General features: G+C 37.4%; 1 protein-coding gene across 1 annotated transcript; it reads right to left on the reverse strand.

Moving 5' to 3' along the window:
- Positions 1 to 3153: 3153 nt before the first annotated feature.
- On the reverse strand, positions 3154 to 3528 carry LOC133744603 (auxin-responsive protein SAUR29-like). Its single transcript, XM_062172685.1, has one exon. The coding sequence runs from the start codon at positions 3526 to 3528 to the stop codon at positions 3154 to 3156; it is 375 nt and encodes a 124-aa protein (XP_062028669.1).
- Between the last annotated feature and the right edge of the window lie 9977 nt (positions 3529 to 13505).

Consider the following 13505-nt stretch of genomic DNA (forward strand, 5'->3'; position numbering starts at 1 on the left):
GCCCTCTAAATTCATTCGCAGTTGGGGCAGCACTAGATTGAGCGATGCAAGGCAATAGATTGTGTTAATATTAATTATAGCTGGCTTAATACTATCAGTTCCTAAGCTGGATTGAGCGATGCTGTGATTTGGTGTTGAAGCATCTTTCAGTCATCCAGAAACAAAGGTATGTTGCTACTCTCTTAATACACTATTTGTCTCTGTCTCTCAAAATGTACTAATGCATATTATGACTCTTCTAGATGCTGATGAAAAAAGTTGATGCATTGATGAAAGCCATGGAGCAGAGTCTATGAAAATAAAGACAGAAACCGTAGCTAAAGATAAAGAAGCTGCAGCAGCCAAGGTGGATGCTGAAAAAAAGAACATAATTATAAACTCATCTAAGAGGTTATAATTACTTTTCAACAGCCTCAATACCATTCTTTCCTTTTGTATGATGCTTCTGTAGCAGCATCCCTTTCAAATATTAAAATTTTTCAGATCTGATCACCTGAATATATGATTGATTTTATGGTTTACTTCTAATTGCTGGGGGTAACAAAAGCATCTTCAATGTTTGGTTACACGAGATTTATTGAAGATAATGAGGAGATTTAGTCTTTATGAGCAATGTGTCCTATTATGATCATACGACAATAATTCCCGCAGCAAAGTTTCAGCTTAATGCCAAATTTAAACCCAGTTCGTTTTTCTGTCCGAGTTTATGTACAAAATTTGGGTTCCTGTTTCTTTAAAGTTTTATTTTGGGTTCTGATTCTGCGTCATTTTGATGCAGCAAATCTGATATAACTCCCCTAGGTCCACTCCTTGATAAGGCTGAACGTTATTTCACCGAGGCAAACTCAACCTCCTGTACAAAAAATTTAAGTTCATGTATTTTGATTATCTCTGCATTCTTCCGTGACTAAGAAGGAACTCCATAAGAAAGCTGACAGGTGAGATGTCTTCTAATATTTATTTATTATCTGCTTTGCCTACATTTTAGATAATAAGCTTCTGATAGAACACTTGGAAATGAAGCGTACTGTTGAAAGGCCAACTGTCGACAACCTTATCTGGTTTGCTCACATTTTAGGTAATAAACTAACCTCATTAATTCATGAACAGCTAATATATGTTCTCAAGGTTTTCCATGGTAAAATTCAGGTTTCTATCATCTTTGCAGTAAATAAGCTAATACATAGATCATAAATCGGTTCTATCATTCTTTTCATGCAGAAAGATATGAGAAGTTGAAGTTGGAGATTGTGAATAGAAAGAGAGCGAGAATGAAAATTTAAGGCAGAATTCATCGACCAAATTAAGAGACCAGCATTGCTCTTCAGCAAGCAACACCAACACCAACACCGACTGAACATTGTATTCAATTTATAGCTTCATTAAAGTACATACATCAAGTTTGATCTGAAATTATCAGTTTTGTATCAATCACATAATCATCTATTAAACCAATTCCCGCGCAAGCCGCGGGCAACTATTGCTCGTTGAACTAGCTGGACATTTCAGTGATTGATTCTATGTAAATGTAAATTCTAGAAGTACAGAAGTAAAATTGTAAAATAAGATTTAACATAGGAGGGATGGGCATGTAATTTAAAAGATGAAAAGAGGATAAGGCGGCGGACACAAAACTTGTCGTGACATTACTAAGAACGACGTCATAGAGCACTAAACAGAAGAGAATGAGGGAGCTAGCTAGCAGCTGGAACAAGAGCTGAAAATAAAAAGAAGGGATATACTGGAATATCAAAACAGTTGTACGTAAGGAGGAAGTTCTGTGGGGTTTGGCTGTAGACATAGGCATTTGAGTTTTGAAGGATCACATGGTTATGTCTAAATGATATCAGATTCTAAAGGACCAACAAGTATGGAGTCACTATATTTATTGGTGGACATTATGCTTAGAGATGATCACAGGAATGGAAACTTGTTATATGAGCCACTGATCTATGCTAGATTGATTTCAGAAGCAAAAGTGAACATTTGAGAGTTTGGTTTTGCTGGTTTTGATCAGATTTGTGGAAAGGCAAGGGAATGGAATGAGGAAACAAGTACTTTTCATTTTTGGACTCCTGCCCAGCTGACTCTTTACACAAATATTTTTAGAATTTGTTTTTGTTTCATTGAGATTGTCCTGTTTATTTATTTGTTACTTAATCTTATATTTATTTTTATATAGCCTATATCTGTATTTGCAAAAGAAGCATGTAAAACCCAAATCATAGTTGAAAGCGCCGAGTTCTATTTATTCATTGCAATCTGCCGAGTTCTTGTTTCACTCTTCACAATCTTCATGTTTGTGCTACTGCTAGGAAGGATCAAGAAGTATAGTTGTCGTTTGGGCAGTCTCTAGTGAAAGGGATTCAGAACCAACAAATTGTGACGCACTTTTTCTCCTTGATGCTATATATGCAAGGGTTTGTGCGAATAATTATTCGAAAACCTGACTGTACTTGGTTATACCTGTTGCACTCGGGTGCTTTCACTAGCTGATCAAGTTTAATTTGCTATCCCACCTTACCTAAATGAAATCTCGTGTCTGAGATTCTGCACCATATTCCTTTACTCGCTGCCTGCTTTCAAGACGTTGCCATTTTTACGTATTGTCCAAAATTTTAGAGAAATCTAACCTTGATAACTAGAAGCAGAACTCTACTCTCCCCAAGTTGCACATCTCTTTGCTATGGAAACCTTCATGTGCTCCGTTACATTCTCCTAATTTTCATCCGCAAATTCTTCATCAACATGTTAATGCCTTAAATTATCTTTCATGATCATCACCTTATTAGATTGATTAACCATTCTTGCCGGTCAATGAACTGTGATTGGTTGGATATATCTGTCACATTTGAATTCTATATATTATTATTTTTCTTTTTTGAGGGCAAAGCCGGCAAACATTAATCGAATGGAAAAAATTTCAAGCCTCGAACTTTCTTGCTCACAAACCAACTAGTTGCTAGCGTTATTTTTGTATCACTAAAATTTGATGTATACAATTTAGTCTTCAATTTTGGAAGATGGAAGTATGAGATTACAAATTAAAGAATCAATGTATAAGAAAGAATGGCTATGTACATTACATTATCAATCCCCAGTCAAAAAATCCAGAGGCTTAGAAATGTCAGGCAGCAGCTAGCAGAACCGGGTTTAATTGTAGATAGCACTAGCGTAGAACTTGGAAATGAGATCGGAAAGCTCCATGTAATGGGCGGAGGGATTGCTGGTTTCAAGGAGATGAAGAAGATAGTGGAACAGATCGACATCACACGCTATTCTTAGGGCTCCATCGTAGGAATAACCGAACTCTTGCTCGGCGGAGAGCTCCAGTAGACTCTGGAAGAGTGGGTGGTTTAGGTAATTGGCTTCCATCTCAAACTTGCACATCAGATCAATGTCTCTTCCAACACACACACGGACATGACCGGCTTGTGTAGGCACTACTCGAGAGTCGTCTGAGTCTGAAGTGGAGGGAAACCCTTTTGCTCCACAGAACAAGAGCTTCTTCACAATGCTACTCATCATCATCGAGCTAGCTAGTTCTTTAATAAAGCTTCCGCTGTACTTTGTTTTGTGAAATGAAAAGAAAGTATGAATGAATGAATGAATGAATGAATGAATGAATGAATAAATGGAGTGAATGAATGACTGGGGAGTATATATAGATCGAGATTGGGGAACTAAATAAATAGGAAGTGGGTGCTCAACGCCTAGGCATTATGGCACATGGAAAGTAAACGCAAGGAAGGAGGCATAAGCCGCGGAAAGCAAGTTAGCTTGGGGCCCGGCCGCGTGACTGGCACCCTCTCTGGCTTGACCAAGAAGTCATAAATTTAAGGAGTTTTTCCCGTATACCCAAAAAGTACCGGTATTTTTCTCAACTACCCAACACTTTTGTATTACACTGTTTCTTTTAAGAAAAGACTAACAGAGATAAGTCTTTATCTAAATGTCATTTGTATCCTATATTAACCTGTGGTTTTGCTAATACCCTTTGACTAAAAAAATTTCATTCTAAACGACAAAACAAAACAAAACTAGCCTTCAACATGCCTAAGTTTTTCTCCTAACGGCCTCTTGCCTAACGGACACTTTAACAGGCGGAATCACTGCTGCTTGTCTTAGTTTTGGATTTAAAACTGGTTTTTTAGGTTAAATAGTACCATCAGAACCTCAGATTTCTACAAGATGCAGACATTTAGATAGTGACCTAAAGATGAAGATAACTATATTATGACAATGATAAAGATGAAGATAACTATTTAATGACAACGATACTTGTTGAAGAGGTGGATGAGTAACCACATGAATTCATTTATTCAAATAATATACATGTTAAACATTCAGAGCCTCATTCTCAGGTAAACAGCAAAAGCTGTTTAGCTATCCATAAGAATGAGAACAGGTACTTACTTGTACTGAAGCACACTACTTCACTTCTAGATAGGAATGGAAGCACTCTACTATGGCTCTTTTCGAATATCGGATTGATGTTTCCGTTTTTCGAATGCCTTACAAATGAAAACCAAAGCTCCTTATATAGAGAGCGGACTTCAAACTTGAATTCAAAACACAAAAATATACAGAACAACTCTGTGATCTTCTGCTTTTCTGAGTGCTCCTGATGATGGAGGTCGGACAGGGAAAAGCAAAAGCATTTGGGTGAAATGTTTTTCACCTTCTTCTTTTCTGAAAAGCAAAAGTATCTTTTTTTAAAAGGGAACAGTTGCTTTTTTTTGTTTTTGGTGCCTTTTTCTTTCACCAGCTGCTACATGTTGTCATCAGTCTCTGAGTTGTGGCCAAAGACAAATGAGTTGTTGTCTGCTTGGGCCATTCTAACTGTTGTAGCATTGTCTTCTACGTCTGTGTCGACATACATCTTGTAGTGGTTGTCGTTTTCAAGTTTGTCCACCCACTGCATGCATGCCATTGTTGAGTCTATCTCTTTTCTGGTGAGAGATAGGAATAGGTCACTGCTGACTACGTCAGGATGATCGTAAGCAGTGATAATAATCTTCTCTCCTGCTGCCAGGAAGGTATTGCTGAGGTCTTCAGAGATGATCTTCTTTATGTATTCCAGAGCCATGGCCTTCATCCATGGGATGCTAGAGTTTGGTTGGCCATTATATCCAACACAGGCAGGTTGCAGATATTGTCTTGGAATAATTCTCACATAGTGATATGGAGCAATATATTCAACCTCACCATTTGCTTGCTGGATCCATTCTGGAGGAGTGGATCTAAACTTCAGACGAAGCGTACAGTTTGTTTTTCTAACATTCTTGACTGTATTGACGATGATGGGCGGCAATCCTTTTAGATCATCATTAGTTTTGGTCCACAGATTATGGACAAAACCATTTTCAACAAGCCAAAGCTTGTGTTCTTGCGGATGTTCACTTTGAACATTTACCAGGTATCTTCCAACATATGGTCCCGCTATGATGAAGAGGGTTGGAGGAACTAGGTCTTCTGAATTGTGCCTTCCTATTAGATGGTGGAATTTATGCCAGTCTGCTTTAGTGAGTGCCATGATAGGGATCCTAGCACTTTCTGGGCTTTCAAGGAAGTTAATTTTTTCTTTCTTGATAGCACTCTGCTGTAGTTCTTCGAACTGTGGCCTGCCATTTTCATAAAGTTCTTCAGCTAAGGCAAAGAGGGCTGGGAACATTAGACCACTGCTTCTTTCTTGGAAGGCAAATAAAATATTATCCAGAATTGCCTTCTGATGGTAAGCGAGTCTCCTGCCAGTTCTGAACACAGGAGTGTCAAAAGTTCGAAGTTCATAGTTAAAAACATTAATTACTCCAGTTGGAGTAGGTTTGCTTTTTGGCAAAGCAACAGCCGTCAACGGTCTTGATGAGCCTTTACCGTCTGCCGTTTGAGACGGGCTAGTCAATCCTTTACCCTGGGATTGATCAGTTGTGGCTAAGCCTCTTGGACTTAGCAGGAATCTCTTGAGGATTTTTTCTTTGGGATCCTCATTGGTTTCATGTTCTTTCCCAGCTCTTCTGCTTCTGGGATTGCGACCTTCGTCGTCTTCATCATTTCTTTTGCTGAACATGGCTAATTCTCTAGTTAAGGCGTCTGGAAGATAGTTCTTGTTTCCTGCAATTAATTCAACAACATATTCATATTGGTTAAGGAATAATTGCCAGTTAGCTAGTCTTCCTCTGTCAGCAGCTTTATCAAGTTTGAAATTTTTGAAATTCTTTACTCTGGCACAATCGGTGCGGACAGTAAAGGGTTTTCCAAGGAAAGCTGGAGAATTTAAAATTGTTTTCTTAACAGCCAAAATTTCTTTTTCCCCTGTGGGATAATTCAGTTCTGCAGGGCTGAACTTGCCACTACAAAATTTACAGATCTTTTCAATGTTAGTTCCAGGCGCTTTCGCCAGGACTACACCGGACCAGTAATTATCACTCGCATCTGTTTGGAGGATAATCTCATCATTCTCTTCTGGTTGTTGAAGAGGAGGGAGGTTTTTGCAGAGATTTTTTATCTGCTTCACAGTTTTTTCATCATCTTCTGTGAAGTTCCATTTTCTTTTGGAACTCGTTTTAGGAGATAACATTGTTGTTAACCCTGAGATTTTAGGAATGAAATTTCTTCCATAATTTATGACACCAAGGAATCTCTCTAGACTCTTAGCATCAGGAATTCTATCCGGAAATTTTCAGATCTTCTCAAGGATATGAGGTTGGAGTTTTATTACCCCATTTTTTATGTTTATTCCTAGGAAATCAACTTCATCGAGGATAAAGAAGATTTTCTTTTCTCCTAGGATAATTCCATGCTGAACTATCAGCTTTACAACCTCATAGAGGGGTTTCATGTGTTCTTCTCTGTTTTTAGAGAAGACAAGGATGTCATCTATGTAGACGACGCAAAACTCCGCGACATGCTTGAAGATGTTGTCCATCTTTCTCTGGAAGATTGAGGGAGCTTGCTTTAGACCAAAAGGCATTACTAACCATTCGTAATGTCCTTGTGGTGTTCCAAATGCAGTAAGAGGTACACTCTCAGGATGCATCTTGACCTGCCAGAAACCCGACTTTGCATCGAATTTCGAAAAGACTTTAGCTCCTCTGAGCTGGTTGATCAGTACTCTTACTTGAGCAATTTGATAACCATCTTTGACAGTCTTTTTATTGACATCTCTATAGTCAATAACCATTCTAGCTTTTCCTCTAAGGGTTTCTGCATGATTCCTCACGTAGAATGCTGGAGCATGATGAGGGCTAGTGGAAGGTTGAATTAATCTCTTGTTCAGGAGATCTTCAATATCTTTTCTGAATTCTTTTTGGTCTTCCTCTTTGTATTGAGGAATGGCTTTGACATGACAGATGGCATTCATGTCATGCAATCTTAATTCACAGACCACTGGGTCTTTTTCCCAAAACTTCTGAGGGTCTACATCGATGTTCTGCTCGAGTAGTTTCTTGATTTTTTCAAGAGTGGGAATTTTCTGAGACTCAAGCTTATTCTGAAAGTGCTTGAGGTTATGCTCATGGATGAAACTAGCTTCTTCTTCTTCACTAGTTTCTGCTTCTTCTTCTTCTTCAGAAGATTCTTCAACAAGTAATTCTTCTTGTTGTTTGATTTGGAGAATGGGTTCAAATTTGGGTTTGTAGGGGGTAAGATCACCACTATTCTGTTGCGATCTCTGATATTGGGTAGTAAAGTTTGGACCTACAATACTTTTGGCTTGAATAAGCCTATCAGCCCATAACACCCGTTCGCCTTTTCTGAAGCCTATTGCTTCTTCATCCTGAATAAATCTCTGTTGGAGAATGAAATCATTACCTAACAAGAAATCTGCGCCTTGACCTTCAGATTGCCAGACGTTATGGATGGTAAATATTCCCCCACCAATGGTGATATGAACATTTTTTGCTACTTTATTCATGGTGAGATGGCTTCCATCAAAAGTAACACCAGTAGCTGTTTTCTTTTCTTCTTTCCAGAGTTTTTCTGGAATTGCAAATCTCTTTGCAACTGTAAATCTTGATCCATTATCTACAAAGGCATGTAGATGATATTTTTTGTGATCAGGGAATTTTAGTCCAATCTCTATGTAGTTGCTGTATCTACTTGTAGAGACGACTTTCGATTGCTGAAGCTCATTTTCTTGAGCTTGTTCCTTTGGAATGAATGGTTTACATTCTTCTGGAACAATTTCTGGTGGTTCAACCAGTTCAAAATTTAGATTTTCATCGGTTTTTTCTTCTTCGATGATTTCTTCCTTTATTTTTGAGGAAGATGGTTCCATAATTTCTTGGAACAAAGTTTCTACTTCTTTCTCTTTTTGTTCAGAGAAATATTCTTCATATTCTTGTTCAACCAGTTGGCTGACAAGACCATTCCTGGTTTTTCTTCTTGCTTCAGCTATGAAGCATTCTTTGTGATAAGTCTTTTTTGACTCTTCGCAAAACATAGGGAGACCATTATTTTCGTGACATAAGCAGTAGTCACAAACGAATGTACCAGGGTTCACCTGATAAGAAGAAATTAAAGATTCTGTCTTACTTTCTTCCTAGTTTTTGATTTTCAAAACATTCATTTGTTTGGATTCGAAGTACTCTACTTCAGAATCTGTCTCAGACTCAGATGAATCTTCTTCTTCGGACCAGGCAGAGTAAACTGACCTGTCATCTTCTTCATCATCAGAATAAGCTATTTCATAGCCTTTCATATTTGCAGATTCTACTATATGCTCATATTCTTCAAAGAGAGCTTTAGTAGATCTTTTACCCTTTTCCGGGCATTCCTTGGCATAGTGCCCTTCAGCTTTACATAACCAACATCTGCAAGCTTTCTTGCTTGGTTGTTTATGTTGATGAGTATTCTTCTTTTTCTTGAAGAATTTATTTTTTGGATCTTCATCCTGTTGCTTCTTGTAATTGGAACTTTTCTTGAATTTCCAATTTTTTCTTTGATTACTCTTTTTGAATTTTTTAGAGTAATATTTTCCTCTCTTCTTTCTGTAGAACTTAGATTCATGACATCCCCAGTTGGTTGGCATATCTAGTATTCCATAACAGAAATTTTCAACTCCTTTGAGTTGTTTCTTGGCCATCTTAGCTCTAAGATTGGCTTTGCATTGTTCTTTCAATAGTTGCCGGATTCTGTCGGCAATTCCTCCAACTGAAAATCGTTCAATTGGTTTTTCTGCTATGCTTTCTCGCACAGCTGTTCTCCATGGTTCAGGGAGTTTCCTGTGCAACAGGTTGACTAGATCAGTATTTTCTAGTTCACCAATTGTACAGTAGTATTCTTGAAATTCATTCAAGTATTCTTCAAAATATCTCATGTCACAAATTTTGAGAGCATAGATATTTGATTTAGCCGTTTCTCTAGCCTTTTCACTCATATTTGCAAGATCTCCACAGAACTGATCATACAGTGGTGCTGCAAAATCATACGGAGATTTTGAAGTTTTGATTTCTTCCAGCCATTCTTTTCCTCTGGCTGTTTCTTTGAAAGAATAGTAATACTTCTTGGCTACTCCTGTGAGAGTAGTTTCAAAGTACATCTGAAGATCAGGAGCTTCAAATTTTCCAAGGGTTAGAGCAGATGCCATCATCAGGCTGTCTACCCATTGGTCGAGAGTTTTTCTCTTGTCTAGAGCTTTATCTAAATCTAGCCAGATACCATAGTTGGAAATTGGTACTCTGGGTATCTTGTCCTCTGGGACAAACCTTTGAGAATTTCTTTCTCCATTTCTGCCCGTAGGGGCCTTCTGTACAGGGAGTTTCACTTTTCCTTTTTCTCTGGTGATGGAAGTTTTGGAGCTTTCTCCTTCTTCCATTTCAACATCCTGGTAGGGAAGGAGTTTTCTTTCCTTTCCTGGATTGAAGTTTTTCATTTCCTCGATTAGTTTTTCTAATCTTTCAGGGTTTTCGCAGAATTCTGCTTCTTCATAAAGATCATAGAGCTTTTGTGCTCTAAACATATTGACTGATCTGTTTAGATCAGCTTCTAATTCTTCTTCAGTGATGGACTCTGAAGGTTCTTCAGAGTTCTTTGTACCACTAACACTAGCTTCTCTAGTGCTGTAGCTTCTTCTAAGAAGATTTTTGTTTATCCTGATATTCTCAGGACAGACATCACTTTTTCTGTGATTTTCAAAATTTAGACTGATTTCTCCAGTCTTTCTACTTTCGTAAATTTTTGCTTTTGCACTTTCTGCTGGTAGCCTCGGACCAGATAATTTCCATTCAATGGGAAAAGTTACTTCATTCCAAGTAACCTTGTGGATCTGTTGTGAATGGTTCTTCTGACTGGTGAGGAATCCAGTAGTAAGACCAGGGATGTTTGATATCCTTGTCTTTGGTTCTACTGTAGTACTCATCAGTTTATAGTATATCCTGTATACTATTGCCAATTCTTGCATATCATTTTTCATAGATATGGCATCTGTCTTGACTCTCAGTCGGAGACAGTGGGCTGCATCTTTCAAGCTTGTTGAGAAGTTGGGGAAGCAGTTGAAATATGCAACTTGGTTGCACAGAGATGCTTCAAGGGCTCCCAAAAGACTAGCTTGAAAATCTGTTAGTCTATTGTCTTGTAAGACACATAGAACTGAGCAGTTTATGCCTTCTCGAGCAAGAAGTTTTATGCCTACTTGGACTGCTCCAATGTGCATAAATTGATAATTTTTTGCTTTTGCTCTGGCAACTTCAGCAGGAGTGATCAGTAGTAGATATGTTTCTCCTGTTGTAGAGGGGGTTGTAAATTCAAGTAATTTGAAATGATGGCTATCCATCAGGTCAAACGTTCCCCTTTTGTAAATTTGTTTGAAATCTAGCTTAGGAATTGATGCGTTTTTTACCTCATGCTCGATTTCATTGTATTCAAATTCTTCAGCATTTAGGAGTTGTACTCCTTTCTTTTTCCCGAAGATGCTCATCATATTGACATCTCGAGTTTATCTCGGCTTTTCATACCGAATACTAGTAGAACTAGTTGAGGGATCCAGAAAAATCATATTTGGAACAGGATTCTTTTCTGGCCTTTCTAATGGTTTGAATCCATTAGCCTTTTTTGGTTTTACTGTAGGCACTTTCTTGTCCTTCAGTATATTTTTCATAGAATCCAGCGTTTTTTGCTGTTCATTGATTTTTCTACTAACACTTGTTAGCTTTTCTTCTTCCGTTTTTGGAAGATCTTTGATATAATCCAGTTTGTTTTCCAATTTTTCTAATTGGTGGATTATAACAGGAATTTTTTCTAGATGTTGTTGATATCTAGAAATCTCTTTCTGCAGGATCTGATATTTTTCATCAGAAGATTTTAATAGAGAATTCAGTCTCTCTATTATTAAATCAGACATTGTCCCCATCGGGGATTCCCCTGCTGAGCTATTTTACAAGCTCTGATACCAGTGAATTGCGGATCTAACCAATGCTCAGGTAATCAAGAGGTTTTTGTTCCTCTCCCAGAATATATAAAAGATTTTCAATATCTTCTTCTAATTTATAAATTCTGGTTTGAAGTCTATAGATATATCCCAGTAATTGGGAGTCTCTCTACTAAGACTTTCTCTATATTCTTTCAATTTTCTCAATTTTTCTCTTTCCTTATGCAGTTCTTTGCTAGTATTTTTGCAGATAGCATTTAACTCAAGTCTGTCAATGATTGAAATCTTGAATAGTAAAGTGTACTGTTTACCTTTGAAATAGAGGATGAATGCAACAGCTGTATATATTCAAACAAATATAATTCTTATGGGCCCACCATGTTTCAACAAAACAATAGAAAACAGATAGTTAAAGAAAACCAACAACTGACAGAGACCTCAGAGAAGGGTACTACTGGTAGGAATTTTGATAAGATGGATTGGTGAGAAAAGAAAAGAGAAAAAGTTGTGTAAAGAGGAATAAAAATAAGACACTGGGGTGTATGAGAAGTATTCTCAGGAATCTGGGGTGTATGAGCATTAACCTTAAATTTAATCTGCTTATAAGAAAAGTCCAAGCCTCCATAGACTCATGGCTAGTTTGGAATTGCTGTGACATTAAAACAATTTCGTATTTGGTAAATAATATTTTTAAAAGTGCTGTTAGTCCATAAAACAACTGCAGAGTGTGTTTTGATCCACAACAGCTTCTAAAAGTAACCTTTGGGCTGCTTCTAAAATCTGCTGCCAGTGACCTATAACTTTCAATTAAAGCTGCTTTTTATTTATTTACCAAACACAAAATAATATAAAATTTTGAACAAAAGCTGATTTTTTAAAAATCGAAGCAATCCCAAACGGGGCCCCACTCCATCTTTCACTAAGAGGGCCTTGTGTGGGATTGTTTGACTAAAAATCATGTCCGATTGATGTAAGTTTTAGACGGTGCGATGGTGTTTCAGTATTTCTCAATATAACCATGGTCTCGTCCAATGTATCTCCAAGTGACATCATTTTTCTTAATTAGGGGACAATAATTACACGACTTTCCCTCTTTTGATACCTTCAACTATCAGAATGAACTAGTTAAATATATAAATGGGCAATTAATGAATGAACTAATTAATTAGCCAAGAGTCGATGGAGCTGCTGTTTTGGGGCAAGCTATGGCATGAAGGCATGGATCGAGCTGAATAACCTGTCATTATTGATATAAAGAAATAGATCCATATGGTATTATTCCACATTTTACGTAGAAACCATGAATAAATTAATAAGCTAGTTTATTAATGTGTGTGTACTATATAGTAATGAGATACATAGCAGAAGGAAGCTTGCATGATACCAAAGTCAAAGGCCAGCTAGCTAGATAGTGAGAGAACCAACCGCGTCTTTAATTATCTGCACTGAAGAGTCAAGACGGTGAGACAACATTATGGCTCTCAAGAGTACAATAACGTGATCAAAATTTGTTGGATGTTGTTGTAACACTGTGTACCAAAAAAATCTTTTTCACTACCAAGCACTATTACTGATGCGAAAATGCACAAGAACCACTAGCTAGATTCGCTCTTGTAGAAAATTGGTTTTATTTATAAATTAGGGTTTTCTTAGATCCTAAGGCTTCGTTTGATTTAAGGATTTGAGGTTTGGGTAATGATTATTAATTTTCTTTCAACATTTGGTGTTACAAATACAAAGTCATGAATAAAACTAATCATTGCATAAATGCACCAAGGAATTCATTTTTTTTATTAATTTTTTTATAAATGAGTTTGGAACCTAGCATAACTGAGAGGCCCCGCGTCCGTTATTTATATTAAAATTTGAAGGATGCATTGGGGGGGGGGGGGGGGGGGGACATAAGGCCTGAACCCTGAGCCCCGAGCTACATTAGAATTATTGCAAATATCCTCATAGTGAACATTCTGAATAATAGCAGGTGTCTCATCTAATCAAATTTCATCAAGAAATGAAAAACTAGCAATAAGGTGCGCTAATCTATTAGCAATACCATTTGCTTCACGATAGATATGTCTAAACTGATGTTCGGTCAAAAATCGTCTCGGCCGCGTGTACTAGGCCTAGGGCTTCTTTTCTT

The sequence above is a fragment of the Rosa rugosa genome, chromosome 4 (genome assembly GCF_958449725.1).
Source record: "Rosa rugosa chromosome 4, drRosRugo1.1, whole genome shotgun sequence".
Lineage (NCBI taxonomy): Eukaryota > Viridiplantae > Streptophyta > Magnoliopsida > Rosales > Rosaceae > Rosa > Rosa rugosa.